This window comes from Malania oleifera, chromosome 5, assembly GCF_029873635.1.
Source record: "Malania oleifera isolate guangnan ecotype guangnan chromosome 5, ASM2987363v1, whole genome shotgun sequence".
Lineage (NCBI taxonomy): Eukaryota > Viridiplantae > Streptophyta > Magnoliopsida > Santalales > Ximeniaceae > Malania > Malania oleifera.
Window position 1 is genome coordinate 105424614 of NC_080421.1, and position 21396 is coordinate 105446009.

The 21396-nt window shown below is 35.5% G+C and overlaps 2 protein-coding genes across 2 annotated transcripts; both read left to right on the forward strand.

The window, feature by feature from the left end:
- The first annotated feature begins 483 nt into the window (after positions 1-483).
- LOC131156097 (uncharacterized) lies at positions 484-1194 on the forward strand. Its single transcript, XM_058109544.1, has one exon. The coding sequence runs from the start codon at positions 484-486 to the stop codon at positions 1192-1194; it is 711 nt and encodes a 236-aa protein (XP_057965527.1).
- An 11929-nt stretch (positions 1195-13123) lies between these two features.
- Positions 13124-18600, forward strand: LOC131155288 (uncharacterized). Its single transcript, XM_058108320.1, has 4 exons — positions 13124-13343; positions 16182-16521; positions 16592-17284; positions 17881-18600. Exons 2-4 carry the CDS (start codon positions 16186-16188, stop codon positions 18475-18477), a joined length of 1626 nt encoding a protein of 541 aa, XP_057964303.1. The 5' UTR covers positions 13124-13343; positions 16182-16185; the 3' UTR covers positions 18478-18600.
- The last annotated feature ends 2796 nt before the right edge of the window (positions 18601-21396 follow it).

Consider the following 21396-nt stretch of genomic DNA (forward strand, 5'->3'; position numbering starts at 1 on the left):
AGGTGAAGTAATTAATTTTATGTGATGATATTAGTATCTTCCTCCGCATCGGATGGAATTAATTACAAACTCGCCAAGTATAAACTCTAGTAATTGTTAGTATTGGGTCACCTCTCCATCTGGGGATTCACTACGGGACAATAGGTCTAGTATTATGTGATGGTATACACTTAGCTATGAATAATAGTATCCTCACCATCTGAGTCACTGCTATTGTTTATAGGACCAAAGTTAAGTCAATAGTTTAATTTTTCTTGGCATAGTTACTTGCCTAGATAGTAAAATTAATAGGTCCTCACCTGTCTACACAAATGTTGAATAGTAGACAACCTCCCATCGAGGTATACTACTCACGATGTGTTAGGTTGCTGACAGATTCTTTAAAAGAAAATATTGGTAGAGGGAACCATATTCTTTTAATTGAATTAAAAGTTATTATTGCTCATTATATTTTTTTTATAATATGTGATTCTCAGGATTAAAATGGCTTTCAATCCCCTGGCTATTATTCTCAAAGAAATCAAACTGGTTGGACCTAATTATATTAACTGGAAAAGGAACTTGGATATTGTATTGACTACAAAGGAGTACAAATATGAGCTCGTAGAGGTATGTCCACAGAAACCTGGTGAAAGGGCAACCAATAAGGAAACCCGGGCTTACCAGAAGTGGATTAAGGCTAATAAGATGGCGCGGTGTTACATTTTGGCATCTATGTCGAATGTTCTACAACATCAGCATCAGTCTATGCTTTTTGCCTATAATATAATGCAGAACCTCAAAGAAATGTTTGGATATCAAAATCGTGCTGCTAGGAAGACTATTATGAAGGACCTTATGAATACTATTATGATAGAAGGGACCCCAATAAGGGATCATGTTCTGAAGATGATTGGTTTTCTCAATGAGTTAGAGATCCTTGGAGCTGAAATCAAGGGGAAAACCCAGGTCGATATCGTTCTCCAGTCACTGTCTGACTCTTTCAAGCAATTTTTCCTGAACTACAACATGAATAAGCTCTCTTACTCATTGGCAAAACTACTTAAAGAGCTTCAAACAACTGAGGGCCTCATTAGGAAGCCAACTATTGCTCTTGTGACTGAGAATGGTTCTTTTTCTAGGCCAAAAGGCCGAAAGAAGCAGAAAAAAGGTTCAGAAACCATAGGGAGCTCCTCCAATAGTACGTTGCCGTAGGATGGAATGAAAAAGCCTAATGACAAGTGTTTTCACTGCAAGCAGCCAGGGCACTGGAAATCATAATGTCCAGTTTATCTCGCCAAACAGAACAACAAAGGGGTTCTAGCAAACCCGCCAGCTAAGTGATGGGGAGATTTACGTATTTCTGGGAGATGGCACAAGAGTGTCAATAGTTGCAATAGGAGATATTCACATTTCTTTTGGTAGAGATAGGATTTTAATATTGAAAGACTCTCTTTATGAACCTTCCATTAGAAGGAATTCAATCTCAGTTTCCAAGTTGGTTGATCACGGATATTCCATTTATTTTAATAACTTAGTTTTTATTAAGTTAAATAAACGTTTTATCTGTTTTGGTACATTGGTGGATGGTTTTTATATTATTAATCATGTTTCTCCTACAGTGCAACTAAATGAATTGAACAACACTGATAAACTACCATGTAAGATAAAGAAACCTTCTAAATTGAACCAAACTTATCTTTAGCAGTTACGCTTAGGTCATATTAATCTGAGATGGATTTCAGGGCTGGTTCAGAATGGACCATTAGGTTCATTAGAAGTGGAGGCACTACTAATCTATGAATCCTTTTTAAAAGGTAAGATGACCAAGCGACCCTTTTTGGCCAAGGGCTATAGAGCAAAAGAGGCATTAGAACTGGTTCACTCTTATTTGTGTGGCCCCATGAATATCCAGGCTAGAGGTGGCTTCGAGTATTTCATTACTTTCATTGATGATTACTCAAGGTATGGGTATATTTATTTGATGCATCGTAAGTCTGAATGCTTTAAGAAATTCAAGGTATTTAAGGCATAAATAGAGAAGCATCAAGGTAAATGTATCAAGACACTACAACCTGATCATGGTAGCAAGTGCTTTTTAGGAGAATTTGTGAATTATTTATCAGAGGATGGAATTGAATCCCAATTGTCTACACCTGGTATGCCACAACAGAATGGTGTAGTAGAAAAAAGGAATAGGACTCTTATGGACATGGTCAAATCTATGATGAGTTATTCATATTTGCCTAATTTGTTTTGGGAGGCACGCACTAGAAATAGCAGCCTTTATTCTGAACTTGGTCCCATCTAAGTCAGTGCCTACTACACCCACAAAATTGTGGACTGGGCACAAACCTAGTATACGGCATGTTCGAATATGGGGTAGTCCAGCACACGTGCTAAAAGGGAAAATAGATAAGTTGGAATCAAGGATAGATGCTTGTTTATTTTTTGGCTACCCTAGAGGAACGAAAGGTGGTTTATTTTATTGTCCTAAGGGTCAAAAAGTCATTGTTAGTACCAATGATCAATTCTTAGAAGAGGACCATGCAATGAACCACAAACCCAGAAGTAGGATTGTTCTAGAAGAGTTAAGAGGAGATATACTAGCTATACCAATAGTGCAAGAAGAATCACCACAAGACAGAGTTATTGAGATCCCATTACCTCTTCGTAGTGGGAGGAATGTTATAACTTGAGCTGAGTTTGACCCATCGCATGTAGCTACCATCAATACATCGGTTGTACAACCACGGCAAAATAATGGTGCACAAAGATCAAGATTAACACAGCAGAACATGCCTCATCGTAGTGTGAGGGTTGTACACCAACCTGATTAGTATATGTTCTTAGGAGATTATTATGACAGGTTCCCTAATGAACTGGATACCTAACCCAAAAACTACTATGAAGCACTTTAAGATAAAGATGCAGAACTCTGGCAAAAGGCTAAGAAATCATAGATGGAGTCCATGTACTCTAATCAAGTCTGGGATCTTGTAGAGCAACCCAAAGGGATAAAACCCATTGGAATGAAGTAGATCTATAAGAAGAAAAGAGGAGCAGATGGGAGGGTGGAAACCTTCAAGGTTAGGCTTGTTGCAAAAGGGTTTACTTAGAAAAAGGGAATCGACTATGAGGAAACTTTCTCATCGGTAGCCATGCTAAAGTCTATTCAGATTCTCTTATCCATTGTAGCTCATTTCAATTATGAAATTTGGCAAATGGATGTCAAGATAGCTTTCCTTAATGGAAGTCTTGATGAGTGCATCTATATGGTGTAACCAGATGGTTTTGCAGCAGTAGGCCAACAACACATGTTGTGCAAGCTTAAGAAGTCCATTTATGGACTTAAGGAGGCAACTAGGTCTTGGAACATCTGTTTTGATCAAGCCATTAAATCTTATGGTTTTGATAAATGCCCTGATGAGTCATGTGTATACAAAAAGCATGATGGAAATGTGGTGGTATTCTTGGTGCTATATGTGGATGATATCTTACTCATCAGAAACGATGTGGGGCTATTATCTTCGGTTAAGGTATGGTTATCCGAACAGTTCGACATGAAGGACTTGGGAGAAGCCGGTCACATCCTTGGGATCAAGCTTTTTCGAGATCGCAAGCAAAGGATATTGGGCTTATCACAAGCTACTTATGTTAATATGATTTTTGCCCATTTTAGCATGCAGGATTCCAAGAAAGGGTTACTCCCTTCGGGTATGGAATCTCTTTATCCAAGGATCAGTGTCCTAAAACACCAATTGAGGTAGAGAACATGAAAGGCAGTTCCTTACGCATCAGTAGTAGGAAGCCTCATATATGTTATGTTTTGCACGAGACCTGACATTTGTTTTGTCGTAGGCATGGTCAGCAGATATCAGTCTAACCCAGGGCAGGAACACTAGACTGCGGTAAAACATATAATCAGGTACGTCAAAAGGACTAAGGATTATATGTTGGTTTATCAAGCAGATAGTCTAGTACCCATTGGGTACACAAACTTAGATTTTCAATCAGATAAGGATTCTAGAAAATCAACCTCGAGAAATGTGTTTACCCTAGGAGGTGGAGCCATTAGTTGGAGGAGTATCAAGCAATCATGTGTTGCTGATTCCACTATGAAGGCTAAATACATGGCAGCCTCCGAGGCAACCAAGGAGGTCGTTTGGTTCAGGAACTTTCTATTGGATCTAGGAGTGGTGCCTTCGGTACAATCGCCTATTACACTTTACTGCGATAATATCGGGGTGGTTGCTAACTCAAAGGAACCCAAGATCCACAAGAGGGAAAAACACATCTAGTGTAAGTAGTACCTGATACGAGATATCGTGCAGAAAGGTGATGTGATGGTGACCAAGATTGCATCGGCAAGCAACTGGTAGACCCGTTTACAAAGAGCTTACCAGCCAAAACTTTTGATAGTCATGTAGAGGGAATGGGAATGATATGTATGGCAGCACGACTTTGAGTCTAAGTGGGAGATTGTTAAGGATTTATACCGAAAGACATATTTTATGTAATCGATTTTAGTACTTATTTAGTTATTCCATTTTAATGGGAATCTTTGTGAGCAATGTTTGCCTGACATTATTTATTTAGTGATTATGCATGTGTGTCTTTTATTCTATATATTGGGTGATCTAGTGTGTAGAGTACGACTTATACACAAAAGATTTGATCATCAGTTCTTATAGAATATAAGTTTATTGTTCACAATCTTAAATGAAATTGGACACACCATTAGCAGGACTGTAGCACAAGGTTTTAATAGGTCTGTCTTGACTATTGGAAATGGTACAATTCCAACTCCTTGTGCTAGTACACTTTGTGTGTACTGAACAAGATCATCTTGGGGTAATTGTTTTTATACTTACTACATAAAACAATTAATACCTCATGGTTATTATGAGTGCTTATGTTCTTAATCCTAATATGATTATTGGACACGTGCATATAGTGTTTATTACTTTGATTCATAAAAGAGTGAGATTCTTTATGGGTCAAAAAACTCAGTGAGTTGGATGATAACATTATGTGTATGGTGAACATTAATTATTGATGGAATCCACGTTCTAGTATGGGGATTGATGATACCCCCTTGAGGAAACTTATAAGTTTTGATTGTGTCAAACCCTGCAGGTGGATTTTGAATCCAACACATCAAATAAGTTAAGTGGAAGGTCTTAGGGAATTAATATGTCAATAATTTAATTTAATAGACCGGTATCTGTAATCTTTACGTGAGGAGATAAATAAGTATTCAATAATAGGAGCTCAAAATTTAATTTCAAATATGACAGGGAGTGCGATTATAATTCTTTAGTGGTATGAATTATAATTAACGTAATTACGGATGAATTCAGGTTGGATTAGAAATTCTTAATTACGTGGGAAGCCCTAGTCATATTTGCCCAGAGGTCCCTGTTGTAACCTATATACAAGCGTTCCATTCATTACCTAGGGTGAGACAAGCAAACTCTCACAGAGGCAGACATTTTTCGTGAGAAAAGAAACCCTAGCAGCCGCTTATGAGCCCACTTTCTCAGGAGTAAAGCGTGTTCAAGGAATACAGTAGAAGTTTTCTAGTCATCCTAAAGAGCTCATTTTCGTACTTGCAGATTCGGGATCAAATCAGACAGATCTCGTAGGTATAATTCTAATCACGTAATTAGGGTTTAGATGATTAGATTTATTTTTTTTATCCGTATGCACTACAATCGGATCTTAGGGCTATCCGCGAGTTTGTTCATGTTTCGATCAAGACAAGCATGAGTAAATGGTTTCGCTATCTTCAACATAGCATGGGATGTTGACTCCAGAAAATCAACATAAGGGCATTTGATGACTTTTGTAGGTGGTATAGTGTCTTTGCAGACAAAACTGCAAAATTGTGTTGATTTCTCAAGTACAAAGGCTGAATATATTGCTATCACTAAAGCTTCAAAAGAGCTTATATAAGATCTAGGTATCAAGCAAGAAAAATATGTGTTACATCGTGATAACTAGAGTCTAATTCAACTTACCAAGAACTTGACATTTCATGTGAGACTGAAGCATATTAAGGTGAGGTATCACTAGATTCGAGATGCATTAGAGATGAAACTGCTACAGCTTGAGAAAATTCGCATAGATAAGAATGGAGCTAACATGATGACCAAGGTGTTACCTCAAAGGAAGCTTGAGTCTTGCATGGTGGTTGCTAGTCATCAAGACCTCTCCTTGTGAGTTGGGAGGGGGAGATTGCTACACATCCTTTCTCATGAAATTAATAGGGGCAATTTTGTAAATTAATATATATATATATATATATATATATATATATATATATTCACACACAAAAGGAAGCTATTGTTATGTGTGTATGTAGGTGTGCTGGAAATTAAAAGAAAAGAAGAAAAGGGGGGCTGACAGCAACTTGACGAAAAGGAATACATAGGGAAGAAGAAACCCACTTGGATACTTGATCAGATGACCAAGTTGACTTCGATTGACTTGAAACTTTAGATGTGAGATCATGACGACAAGGTCTTTAACTTGATCACTTTGATCGTGGTATTCTTCTTTGGATTTTGCCTAATTAGTGATAGTCTTTTATTGATCTCAAGTTCTTGTTGGTGAGATTTGCTTCTAAGTAAGATTATTTATGATTCGTTACAATTGTCGTGGTTATTGAGAGCTCTTCCTCTGAAGTAACACCTTTCTAACGGAGCTAGCCATCAAGAAAGAAACATGAGGTACCACCATATTCGGGATGCACTAAAGATGAAATTGCTACATCTTGAGAAAATTCACACAAATAAGAATGGAGCTAACATGATGATAAAGGTGTAACCTCAAAGGAAGCTTGAGTTTTGCAGGGTGATTGCAAGTCATCAAGACCTCTCCTCGTGAGTAGGGAGGGGGAGATTGCTACACATCCCTTCTCACGAAAATTAAGAGGGGCAATTTTTTAAATTAAAAAATATTATAGATATATATATATATATATATATATATATATTGTTGACCTTATAGGTCACGCCCGGTTTTGATAATGACAAATACTCATGTATTTAATAGATATCTAGTTCATGTGCAGACCTATATTAGCATATATATTGATGGCACGTGAAAGCTTAAAGTTGGAAGACCCAATACATATTGTACTCTATTTCATGTTGTATTATAATTCATTTGTATGCAAAGGGTTTGTAATAGTAAATAAGGATTGGTTTGTAATAAGCTCACACACATCACATGCATGATCTGATAAGTAAGCTCAAACCAACCGTAAACTAAGAATGACCTTAGGGTTCACCCTTCGGTCGACTGACACCAGACTTTTTCGGTGTCTTTAATTGAACATAAATGACCCTAAGATACTCACCATTGCACCTATGTATGTTAGGCATTTGAATAGGGTTTGTGTGATTCAAAACAGGACCGAAATGCACACATTGTGCACTTTTGATCGACCAACCTTGGCAGTTCATTCTGCCCCGATCAACCAAAACAGGCATGGGTCAACAGTTGACCAAGGTCCTGGTCGACCGAACCAGTGTAGTTCAAATCCCCCAGTCGACCGAAACCCCCTGAGGTCAACAAATTGACCATCTGGTCGACTGAGCCAAAAATGAATACCAACTACCTGGTCGACCGAGGGTCCTGGGGAGAAATCCCAACTGTCTAGTCGACCGAACCATTCAGTTCAAAATGGCCTGGTCGAACGAATCTCAGTAAAATGTAAAATCGCCCTTTGGTCGACCAAGTCTTCAATTCAAAAGTATCCTAGTCAACCGAACCATATGAACTCTGGTCGACCGAAATGGTTCTAGTCAACCGGACCTCTCAGGTTGCCCTAATTTTTACCGCGGTTAAACATTTTTTAAACAGAGTTAAAATATTTGAAATGTTATTAAACTTTCCTAATAATTCCTAATAGGTCCCCAACGGTCATAATTCATGGAGTGTCTATACATACCCCTTTATTTGGGAAAATTAGGGACCTGATTAGCAAACTAAAATCCAAAATTTTTTCTCAAGAAAAATATATCCTATTGCTCATACTTTCTCTAAAACCTCTCAAACTTACCTTCTTCACTTCTCTATATCATCTGTAAGTGTATTAAGTGTTGGTATTTAGAGGTTTGCTCTCTCATTTGTTGAGTGTTTGAATCGATTTTTTACGAGAGCATAACCTAAGTATTCTTATGAGGCTTTGCTAATAAGCCTGCCCTAAGAAGACTTGTGTTGAACTTCCAAGTGTTGCATTCTCGTTGCAATAACTTAGGAAGTTTGTATTTGATTTTGGCTTGTAAAAAAATTTTCAAACTTACTCAAATATCTTGTGGAATCTGTATTGATATATTTGTGAAAAGATATTTGTGTTTGTTACATTAATCTTTGTGATAATATTTATTCAAGTATATATCATTTGCTGAATACAAAGATTGCATAACTTTTGCAAACCAAGCATATACACTATATTCGTGATTGAGACATCCTACTGATTGACATACTTGAAACTCGCTTGATATTCTATGTGAACACATTTGATTGGATACTTTGAGATACACAGATTGTTATTGACACTCTCACATACTCACTACACTAATAGAAAATATATTTGAGAGTTGAACTATTTAGACCACACTGAACTTATATATTAAATCATCTGTGGTGTATGTGATTAAACGCAATTGGGTACAAATCTGCTTTACATGAAAGTACTTTTATATTGTACCATTTGATTGTAAAATCTGAGTGTTTCCAGGCGTGACCTGAGGGGGCGATAATCCAACCCGGTAAAGATTGGTGTAATAGTTGAGGTCAGCCCTTGAATTGACCTGGTTTGTATTGGTGCCGCTCCACCCATTTAAGTGCGCAAGTTATAGTGGTAATCCTTGTACTTGTTAGCCAAGGTGGGGACGTAGGCAATTAGCCAAATCTCGATAACATTTCTGTGTGTCACTTTTACTTTACTGTTTTCTGGTGCATGTGGTTTTGATTAAGATTGCTTTACTTAATTTTTGACATATTTACTTTACTTGCACTTGTCCTTAAGGTTGTGAACATACTGGTGTTAGGTGATTAACCTAGAGTTTAAATTTAAAAATACTAATTCATCCTCCCCTCTTGGGATCACGGTAAAGCTAACATATATATAAGGAAACTAGGGTTATGTGTGTAAGTGGGTGTGCTAAAAATTAAAAGAAAAGAAGAAAAAAAGGGTTGATGGCAACTTAACAAAAAAAAAGACGTGGGGAAGAAGAAACCCACTTGGGTACTTGATTAGACAACCAAACAGATTTCGATTGACTTGAAATTTTAGATGTGAGATTGCAATGACTTGAATTGATCGATTTTGATTGTGGTATTCTTCTTTGGATTTTGTCTTCTAGTGTGACAGTCTTTTATTGATCTCAGGTTCTTGTTGGTGAAATCAGCTCTTGAGTAAGATTATTTATGATTTGTTACAACTGTCGTTGTTATTAAGAGCTCTTTTAGAGCTTGTGGACCCCTCTTATCTAGTAGATTTGGCCTGGCCCAGAGGTCCAGTGATTTTTCCCCAATTTGAGGTTTTCCACATAAATTCTTGATGTTTTGTTTTTGGGTGTTTCATTGCGTTACTATTCTTGTCGAGTATTTGTTGATTTATTTAATGATTTAATTACTGCTTTGCTAGATTAAAATTCTGAAATTGAAATTAAGTGGTTATATTTCTAGCCAATTGTTCTATTTTATTTGTGTAAGGTAGAAAAGGTTGTGCAAGTATTTTATGCAAGTTCAGTGATGGACCAATTGACTAAGAGTATTCAAAAGGAGGTTCCATGGTGTATGTTGTTTGCAGATGATATTGTATTAATTGACGAAACTAGGGATGGAGTAGAGGTTGAGTTAGAATTATGGAGAGAAGCTTTGGAATCTAGAGGCTTTAAGATAAGTAGAAATAAAACAGAATATATGAAATGTAATTTTAGTAATGATAGGAGGAATATTGAAGATAAAGTTAAACTTGATGATGAAGAAATAAATCGTACTTGTAGATTCCGATACCTTAGATCTATTATGCAAGCTGAAGGAGAAATTGAAGATGATGTAATGCATAGAGTTAAAGCAGGTTGGGTAAAATGGAGAAGTTCTTCAAATGTTCTATGTGATCGTAGAATACCCTTAAAATTGAAAGGAAAGTTTTATAGGACAGCTATAAGACCAGCTATGCTATATGGATCAGAATGTTGGGCGACGAAGAAACATAATATCCAAAAAGTAAAAGTTGCCGAGATGAGGATGCTTAGATGGATGAGTGGTATAACATTGAAAGATAAATTAAGGAATGAACATATTCGTGGTAAGTTAGGTGTAGCTCCTATAGAAGATAAGATAAGGGAAGGACGACTCAGATGGTATGGACACTTGCAACGTAGGCCTTATAGTGCACCTGTGAGGAAGAGTGACTTAGTTACTGTGGGGGGCAGTAGAAGGGGTAGGGGTAGACCTAAAATAACTTGGGAGGAGATAGTGAGTAAGGATTTAATATCTTTGAATCTATCAAAAGAAATGGTCCATAATCGCATAAATTGGAGGAAAATGATTCATATAACCGACCCCACTTAGTGGGACTAAGGCTTGGTTTTGTTGTTTTGTTGTTGTCAGTTATTCTACTATTTTTTCCAACATCAACAAATTCCCATTTATTGCTGTCTCCTAGCTTGACATGAATTTATCCACCGACCCTTTTTCCATTCTTTTGTTTAAAATTGTATAGGTGCTACTAAAACCAATTATCCATAGGAACTCATTGTCAAACTAACATTGTCAAAGTTGCATCTTTTAGTACATGTGTCCAAGTATATATATACCCAATGGCGTGTATCTCAGTGCAGATAGGTGCTCACACTAAAATGTTAAAAGATAAAGAAAGAAGTTTGGTGAATTAATAGGATTTCCTCACTAAAAAACCTCAAAGACAACAAACATGAAAAGCAAAGACTTTTATATAGATAAATATTATTTATAAAAATGGTTAAATGTGAATGTATGCTTGTGTTTTGATTATTTGTCTTGAGAAATGTAAAAAATATTTTAATTTTATTATTTAGATATTTTTCGCTTCCACTTAGGAGAAGTTTTTGGTTAGTCATTATATATACCTTTTTTTCACACAGAAACATTGGTCTACGCCTCTCATTTCCTCTAATTACTTTACTTATCTAATGTGGCATCATATGTGTATTTTAGGGTTGGTTTAAGATTTGTTGCAAGTAGGGGTGAAAGAAGGTGATAGGTTTCTAGGTACTCCTACGCCAGCTGTGCCCTTAGCCAACACATGAGAGGTAAATCGCAGATGTACGCTGCTAGCAGTAGGATTTGAACTCTAAATTTTACCTGTGTTCAAGACTATATGGTGAACCTCCTTACCACCTGAGTTTATGTCCTGAGACAATTTTTTCCTTCTAATGATATTTACTTAATCGGACGTTTGATACTAAAAATGAAATGCAATCAAATTTTTCATTTGATTTCCTTGTCCACATTCTGTAATAGTTCCAGGGGTTTGCCCAATTTTTAAAATCTAATTACACATATACCACCTTGAATGGAATTATGTAATCATGCCAATTTGGCACATGGCATAGCATCTAACAACTTCCTATAGGCTATAACCGCTTGATTCCTCTAAACTCTTGGAATTGAATAAAAATGGAATTCCCATAAGACAAGACAAATGAGTGGAATTTCCTATTCCAGTTTTGATTCCATAGATGGATTGAATGTATCCAAACAACACCTTACATTTTTTAGCCCTCTTTTTTAAAAAATAATAATAATACATAAATTCAATTTTCCTACTAAAAGTTTTGTTTTTACGAAAGAAAAAAAAAAGGTCTCTTAATGATTTCATTTTTCATTTTAAATTTCCCAAATATTTTAAAATTTGCAACACTTATATAAAAAACAATAATAAGTGGAAATTAATATTATTTTTTTATTTTCAAATTTTTAAATAGTTACAAAGATGCCACCTTATTATTTATTTTATTTTTTTTATATTTGTATTGTAAAGTTGGGAAACAATTTTTATGTATAAAAAATTTTTTAAAAAAAACAATAAAATGTTTTGACGCCATCCACTTATAGAAATTAATTTCATTTTTTACGTTCAAATTTTTCAATAATTACAAAAATTTCACCCTATTTTTTGATTTCCTAAATCTGCATAATAAAGTTGGGAAACATCTTTTTTATTATTTTTTTTACTTTGTTATATAATTTTTGAAAAATTAGAAAACAAGCTATCCTTCTTCATAATTATTTTTAAATAAAAAATAAAAATTATTTTACACAATTAAATAAATTATTTATATCTATATTTTTAAGACGAATCTTGAAAAACTATAAAATAAGTCAAAATTTTTATAATCTCTTTTATACAACAAAATGGATCCTAAATTTTCTTTAATTCTCCTTGTTTTCATTAAAAAAAATACTAGAAAGTTCAAAACTAGTTTTCTTTGACTCTATAATCGTCCTATTTCCTTTGTGAACTTTCTAGAATTTTCTTAACTCTAAAATTCAAAACTAGTTTTCTTTTATCATAAATTAAAATTTTTCATAAAGTTTAAAACTAATTTTTTTAACTCTATAATCACAATAGATTTTTTGCTATTGGGACTCTAATTTTTTAAATTTACTTATAGTAAAAATGACTATTATACTGAAAATGTAATCAAATAAAAATCATTTTATATTTCTATACGAAACTTTTACATCGTTTATACAAAATTATTTCTTAATTCATACGTTCTATCTATGAACAAAACTTTAGAGATTATTCAATTGTGAAAGCAGACTCACTTTTAATTTTTAGAAATTACAAAAAAAAAATTATTTTTTCTCATTTTTCATCATTTATATTGAGAGGTTGAAAATAAAAAAAAATTCAAATTTTATATGCAAGTGTTGAAAAATTAAAAGAAATGAAGTAATATCCTAATTGTTTTTTTAAAAAAACTAAAACTAAAACTAAAAATAAAAATAAGATTATTATTCATAAATTTTACATTTTTTATTTTTTCAATTTTTTACTCATAAATCATAATTTTTAAATCATTTATTAATAAATTATTTTTAATTAAAATAATCACGACTCATTAAGAAATGAGGCTTCAGGCTTCAGGCTTCAGGCACTCTGGGACTCCGCTCCGGATTAGGGTGGCACCCATTCCGAACAAGGACTCTTCCTTAACCCTCTTAAGGTCAGCAGATGCTGCAGATTGCTGTGGTCGAGGTTAGCGTTGCATTCCACCAAGGGTGTCTCACTCTTATCCGGGAAAATCGTATCCCTGAAATTACCTGCACGGATCTGCTCGATACACGACCAGGTACCTCTTTCATCAATCTTTCTCTTTGATCCTCTCTGTGCTTCTTAACAGTGCTGCTAGACTTCATGAATTTTTTATTTGATTATTTGTTTGTTTTATGTTGATATTGTTTTGAGTTTCTATTCCAATTCCTGTGTGGTGTTCATTGGTTTCTCCATGTACATTTAGCTCCATGTTCCTGACCTCCCGTTCTGGGAATTTGGCCTTGTTGCTATATTTACTGATTCACGATTCACGATGGTGGGCATACTGTTTTACTGTAATATTGAAGACCCAGTATCGTTTTCTTCAATCGTATTTTAATTTGAAGCCTAAGCATGACTTAATTAAAATCAAACCAAGCTTGCTTGTTGCATCAATGAGAGCATGGATGTGATTGAGATTGGGTATTTAGGGAACGAATTTCATTTGATAGAAAAAGGTTGAGCTAATGAGCCCTATTGCTACTTGTTAATGAACAGCTTGGTGTGTTCACCATCCTAGTTTTTCATTACAAGCTAAATAGGATTTCTTGTTTTTCTAGGCCTCATTTGATGGCTGTTTGATTATTGAAATCAGTACTCATCTTTTTCAGTTTTCTAAGAATTACAAAAAATGTCATTATGTTTTCTAATTTTGCAATTTCTATATTGAAATTTTGAAAAACATCTTCTTCTTCTTCTCTTTTTTTCCCCTAGTTCTCCATGTAAATGATGAGAAACTGAGAAATAAGGTGGTGTTTTTGTAATAACTTGAAAAATTAGAAATAGAACAATGAAACTATTTTTCATGCTTTCAGAATTTCTCATACAGATGCTGAAAAATTAGAAAATAATATAGTATTTTTGTAATTCTCTAAAAATTGGAAATGAAAAATGAGAATAATTGTTTTCCATAACTAAACAAACCCTAGCTTCGAAGATATAATATATTATTGATTTTCCTTTTTCTTTATTTAATATTTTTTAGGCGTTTTGAGGTATGGGCTGGACCATCCTGAAGTGAATGAATCTGCCTTAATGCTTTTCAGTTTTGCTGAATGGGGCTGGAGGGTTTTAGATTGCATTCATTGTAGAAGGTGGCTTTTGAGTTCAAATCTCATTGTTATTTCCTACCAAAAACGAGGTGCACCGTGTCACGTATCGGTTCTTTTATCATTAATTAGAAGTGGTTTACATGCAATCTGCCTAAACGCAAAGACCAAGCATTATCTTATCAAGAGTTTGGAAAGGAAGTAAAGAGATATGGGTGCTGGGGAGGTATATCTTTTGTGCATTTGGGTCTTGTAATGGACTTTAGAAAAGAAATTATTTAGTTTTAAAAGTGCAGTTGAGACCTCACAAAAAACTCATGATGTTTACATTTGGTTCGCAAAATGTCTATTCCTAGAAACTTACCAAAGAAAACGTATCGTCTTCATAAAGCAAACAACAATGCAAAAAAAAAAAAAATTTATTTATCCATTATATGGAATTGACAAGGAGTGGCTTTCCAATTTTCAAATGGAATGTTTATTACAACCCTATTCCACGTTGGCTGGAACAATGCAAGCTTTTGCATTTTTCATCTCAAGTCATTCAATTCCTAGAAACAGCCATTCTAGGAACTAAATGTAACCTAATAGTGCCAAATAATTTTTTTTCCCAAATATTCTGAGCATTTTTTAAATTTATATTAAATTTGAGAATGTGATACGAGAGCACCTTGTTCTTAAATATATGGTAGATAAGAATACTCCTTTTAAAACTCATCTAATTTGATTAATCAGTGAGAAACTTCACATTGAAATGCACCACTTGCTTATTCAACTCTGAATTCAGAATATTTCTTCAACAAACACCACTCTCGCCCTCTCCTTCCTGCCTTTGTTTCAAAGATAGCATAGTTTGTTGGATAGAAATGGAATCATATTATCGAACTTGCTGGAAATTGAGAGCTGTGCTGGAAGATCCTCTGACTGAACCTGAAAATTCAATATGTTTAGACGTGTTTCTCTAATAGATAAGCCTTCTCCTCATAAAATTCTGAGTAATTAATGGATTTGATAAAACTGTCTTCTTAGGGGCTTATCATCAATTTACTTGTGATTTACTTTGCTTATCTCAATGAGGGATCCATAATGATATTTCCTAACAACCTGAAAGCAGAAAAACGTTGTAATGTTACTGTTATTTTCTAGCTTTATATTAAGAAGGGTTGGGTCTTAAGGCTTGGTTTGTTGTTGTGATTGACGTTAGGAGGAGTTGGGTATGGTTTTCCTATTTTTAAACTTTTTTCTTTTAGAATAGAAAAAATCTATTAAGAAAAGGAATAATTACAATTGAAGAGGGTACGATATCCTCTAAAAAAGAAGGCAAAAAGAAAACAAAATTACATCAAAGCTGCCTTTCAATCCCTTTGAATATTGGAGAGCAAAAGACCTTCAAAACCCCAAAAAAGAATGAGCTCAAAGAGAAGCCAAAAAAAGTAACTTTCTCCCAAAACAATTTGGAGAAGTTCTCTGATCTTTGAAAATTTTTGTATTCCTTTCAAGCTGAAGAAAATCCACAAGATTGCACACACTGCACAGTTCTAAATATCTAGGGCTTAATTTGCTGTTATATGGTTCAGGGCCCATTTTGAGCATGGTGTTGAACAGAGTGGACTTGCATGAACTTCTGTCTGTTGTAGAAATGTTTCCTTTTTATAAACAGTCATGTTTTGGAGCTTGTATCTAGAAATCTGTTTACTGCTTGATGAGGGCGTTAAACATTGCAATCAATAACCCTTCTTTTCTCACTGGGCAACATTGCTATGAGTGAACAGTTTTGAGCTTTTTGAATATATAATACACGCATGATACCTTTTCTCAAATTGCAGAATCATGGGCATTCGAGGCCAAAATAGTATTGATCGCCTAAGGACAGTTTGGACACCAGAAATGGATCATTATTTTATTGACCTCATGCTAGAGCAGGTGGGGAAGGGAAACAGAATTGATGATCATTTATTCAGCAAACGGGCATGGAAACATATGACATCTTTGTTCAATGCAAAATTCAAATTTCAGTATGAAAAGGATGTACTGAAAAACCGGCACAAGACACTGAGGAACCTATATAAGTCTGTAAAGAATCTCCTTGACCAGGGAGGATTCAGCTGGGATGACACAAGAAAAATGGTGACAGCTGATAATAATGTCTGGGATGAGTACATTAAGGTGGAGTGCTTACATTTGAATTCTCATTATTGCATAATTATTCCTGTAGTCTTACAGATCATTCTTGCAGGCACATCCAGATGCACGATCATACAGAATCAAAACTATTCCATACTACAGTGATTTGTGTTTGATATATAAAAATGCAAACACTAAAGGAAAAGACTGGCATTCTGATCAAGGAAAAAATATATTGGGTTCAGAGATATGCGGATATTTGGAAGGTATAAAATCTCCTGCCACACCAATTTTTGATGGAAGACTCGGTGACAATTTGCCTGAGTCTTCATCACAATCAACTGGTAATGTAGTCACTCGGGCAGGGGGTGTTGATGAGACAGCTGTGGAGGCTCTCCATGAAATCATGATTAATGAAGATTATGGATTTTCTGTGTCCAAAGAAATTATGGATGATGCTGCTGAAGCCATACCAAATGTGTTGTGCACCACTGCAGGCAGTCGCGCAAGGACTTATTGGCAACCACCAATGGACCGGTACTTTATTGACCTTATGCTAGAGCAGGTGCAGAAAGGGAACCAGATTGATGGCTTATTTCGTAAACAGGCATGGATGGAAATGATTGCTTCATTTAATGCTAAATTTGGGTCCAGGTATGACATAGAAATACTAAAAAATCGATACAAAACTCTGAGAAGGCAATATAATGTTATAAAGAATCTCCTTGAGTTGAATGGGTTTTCTTGGGATGATGCGCGCCAAATGGTGACTGCTGATGATTATGTCTGGCAAGATTATATTAAGGTATGTGCCCTGTTTAATCAGGGAATGACATTGTTTACTGTTGTTCAATCTGATCCATTTGGAAACCAAGAGAAAAAGTTGTTTGACTTTTTTGCCTTGGAGGTTTAAAATGATTATTATTTTGCGAATACTTAAGACTGCAAAACCAATTTAGTGGTGTATGCAATTTGTGCCGAGTATTTCACTTTTTTCATAGTTTTTTTAATGCACTCGTGACGTTAATATTTTATACTGGATCTGCCATCCCAACTGGACCTACTAGTCCATTCTTGGATGGACGTGAACCTCACAATGCAACATAAAAGAAAGTTAGAACGATTTCATTTTCATGGGCCATAAAGATGCACACCTAATAATTGTCTTTAAATATTGGTTCTGATAACGTTCAAGGGCATGCAGGTGCACAAAAGCACATGACCCAACTTATTACCTTCTTCTATGAAGAATTGTGTGTGATATCCGGAGATTCGACTGTTGTCTTCAAATATACTTTTCAATGGATTTTTTTGACAATTAATGATTTGCTTGATTACTCGCTTGCCTTTATTTTCATTGCACAGAAAAATTTTCTAAATGCCTATCTGCAATATTTGCAGGCACATACAGATGCACGGCAGTACATGACCCGACCTATTCCATACTACAAAGATTTGTGTGTAATATGCAGAGATTTAAGCGATGATGGTAGAGAATGCATTTCTGGTCAAATTTTAGAACAAGAAGATGAAGTCCCAGAAGTCAAGTTTGGTGGAGCACTGAGAAATTCAGAGTCTCTAGTTGCATCAACTTCTGATGAGAACCAGATCATGCCTATGCAGGAGCCATCGCATGTGGAATTAGAATATGTTTTCTCTGATCAAAAGAGCAAGCGTCTATTGGAAAGCTTGTCACATTCTCCAGAACAAAACAAAGCAAGAAGGAAAGATGAGGGCATGGCTGGTGCAGCCATGTGGGAGATGGCAACAATAGTTTCTTCATTAGCAGATAAGACGAAAGAAGATGAGAACCCAAACTCCCTCTCAATTGAGCACGTCATTGAAGCTGTCCAGGCCTTACCAGACATGGATGAAGACCTTGTGTTGGATGCCTGTGATTTGTTGGAGGATGAAAAGAAGGCTAAAACATTTTTGGCATTAGACATTAAACTACGAAAGAAGTGGCTGTTGAGAAAGCTTCGACCAAACAATTTGTAGGGTTGGAGTTTTAGTGATTAATATTTGTTTTCTAATATGATTCAATTGTTCATTTTTTGTGCAGTTCAGTTGTAGGAAAGATGAACAAAGAATAAAGCTGAAATAGTTGTGGATGTCATGAAATTGAGTATCCTCTTCTTGAAACATGAGTTTTAGTGCTAATAATGCAAAGTGTTCTGGATGATTAATGGTAAGAACTGAATGGTTGTGTAAGTCGTAGGCCTGGTGTTGGTGAAATTGGAAGGACAATTGTGGAGAATGTTGTATGGAAGTTCTATCATTATTAGTTTTTAAAGAGACATAGGCAATTACCCTGCTTATAATTCCTAGACTTTGATCAGAGTTTCAAATACAGTAATCACCTTTTTTTAAGACCTCTTGTTGCAAAAAAAAAAAAAGTGCATTTAGGTTTGATTCATAGAATCTCTATTTTTGAAGGAAAAGAAAGAAAAGGATGAGAATGTAATAAAAATTTTATAATATAACCATTGAAAAAAAAAAGTTATTTAAGGGTTTTTATCATTCCATTCTAGAATGGATAGCTAGGAGGAATACACATTCTCATGACAATTTTTTTCTCGTTAGCCCTTATAATAAAATTTGAAGATGATTATTCTTGGTCTTTTTTATATTATGGATTTATTGGATATGTGGCTCATATTGAGTGGAACATATGTACCGAAAAAGCATGGTGAAATAAAGAACAAGGAAACAGGCTCAAGGAAGAAATTGTCGACGGTTGTGCTAAAACCATCATCGGTATTGTTCGGCACTAAACACGGATTTTGAATTGAGAGATCAGTAGATTGGGAGATTTTGGAGGATTTTTCTCCGGGATTTACTACAAGAGTGTTTTAGATAGTTTCTAAGACTTCTGTACGCATAGGATTAGCATATAAATATTATTTTGTAACCATTGATGTAAGTTTTGACGACTGATAGTGAAAATCGGCCGCTTGCTCCCATGGACGTAGGCACATTGTCGAACTACGTAATTTATTGTGTCATGTGTTCTTATTGCTTTATTTTATCCTTTTTGTGATTGATTATTTTCGTATTCATTCATCATTGGTTACTGCATTGCTTGTTTCGGATTCGATTTGGGTTTTTTCGTTGTGCATTGGTATACTACCACTCTACACAACAAATTGGTATCAGAGCATTAGGTTATAATGGCTTCTGGAATTTCTTCCGCATAGTTTGATATTGGTAAGTTCGATGGAACAGGAAATTTCGGACTTTGGCAGAGGAGGGTTAAGGACGTGTTGGTGCAGTAAGGTATGGTGAAGGCACTATACAAAAAGAAGCCAGAAGACATGGACAACATGAGTTGGAAGCGAAGGTTATGACTATTATCAAGTTTTTTCTAGTCAATGACGTGATGTATAACATCATAGATTAGGAATCACCAGCAACAGTTTGGCTGAAACTGGAGAGCCGATAAGTCTTTGGCGAGCAAGTTGTATCTTAAGCAAAAACTTTATAGGCTTAAGATGGCATAGGGTTCAAATCTAAATCAACACATAAACATATTCAATCAGATCATCAATGATCTGAAGTGGGTTGATGTGAAGTTCAAGCATGAAAACAAAGCTTTGATGCAGTTAAATTCCCAACCTACGTCTCTTATGTATGAGAATCTGATTACAACTTTGACTTGGGGGAAAGGAATCTTGGAGTTGGAAGATATCATAAGTGCATTGCTGAGTGTCCATTAAAGGAAGAATGTCAGCAATAAGAGTTCTCAAGGTGAAGGGATCATGGTGAAAGGGAACCAAGATCGTGGGAGGAACAAGTTCTGGGCTGGATCGATTAACAATATGGCTCGGTTCAATTTCTAAGAAGAGGATGGACGTGCGGTGTTTTAAGTGCGGGAAAAAGGGGCACATAAAATCCGATTTTCTAGAGAGGAAGGAAGGGAATGCTGAAAATAAAGAAGGTTCATCAAACACGATGAACGTAGTGGAAGAGGAGATTATGGGAGCGGTGATGGTGATATGCTCTCGATTTCATCCAATTCAGATGGGCTCTTGGATTCTAGGATCTTAGACTCAACGTGTTCTTATCATATGATGGCCAACAACGAATGGTTCACCACTTACAGATTAGTGAATTCAAGTTCTGTTCTGATGGGAAACGATGCTGAATGCAAAGTTTTTGGAATTGGGAACAATAGAATCAAGATGTATGATGGTGTGGTGAGGATGTTATGTGAGGTAAGGCACATACCAAAATTGAGAAAAAATTTGATTTCATTACGCACTTTAGACTATAACGGGTTTAGTAACAAGTCTGAAAGTGGGGTAAGGAAGGTAAGTAAGGGTATTCTAACTGTGATAGAGGGGCAGAGAGTACTAGGGAATATATACACACAACTGGGCACTACAATTGTAGGTGGAGCTGCAGCTGCAGATTCTGAATGGGATGATACGGTCTTGTGGTATATGCAGTTAGGGCATATGGGTAAGCATGGAATGAAGGAGCTTCACAAGAGAAATTTGCTGAAGGGGCTCAAATCATGCAAGCTGAATTTTTGCAAGTAATGTGTGCTTAGGAAATAGAATAGGGTCTAGTTCATGACAGCCATGCACAATACGGAGGGAATCCTCGATTATATTCATTCATATGTTTGGGGACTGGTGAGGGTAGCATCACGAGGTGGACATATATACTACGTGAGTTTCATTAATGATTACTCACGAAAGGTCTGGGTGTACTTCATGCGATACAAGTCAGAGACATTTGCTAAGTTTAAATTATGGAAAGTTGAGGTGGAAAACCAAACCGGGAAAAAATTGAGTATCTTAGGACAGACAATGGAACTGAGTACACAAATTCGAGCTTTAGAGAGTTTTGCGAGTAGCATGGCATAAGGAGACATTTTACAGTACGCCGGACACCACAACAAAACGGTGTGGC

What these genes read in the sequence shown, in the direction of transcription:
- LOC131156097 (XM_058109544.1), top strand. Translation starts at nt 484, where the DNA reads ATGGCTTTCAATCCCCTGGCTATTATTCTCAAAGAAATCAAACTGGTT.
- LOC131155288 (XM_058108320.1), top strand. Translation starts at nt 16,186, where the DNA reads ATGGGCATTCGAGGCCAAAATAGTATTGATCGCCTAAGGACAGTTTGG. An exon ending in TCTGGGATGAGTACATTAAG is followed by an intron (nt 16,522 to 16,591) that starts GTGGAGTGCTTA and finishes TCATTCTTGCAG; the next exon opens with GCACATCCAGATGCACGATC. An exon ending in TCTGGCAAGATTATATTAAG is followed by an intron (nt 17,285 to 17,880) that starts GTATGTGCCCTG and finishes CAATATTTGCAG; the next exon opens with GCACATACAGATGCACGGCA.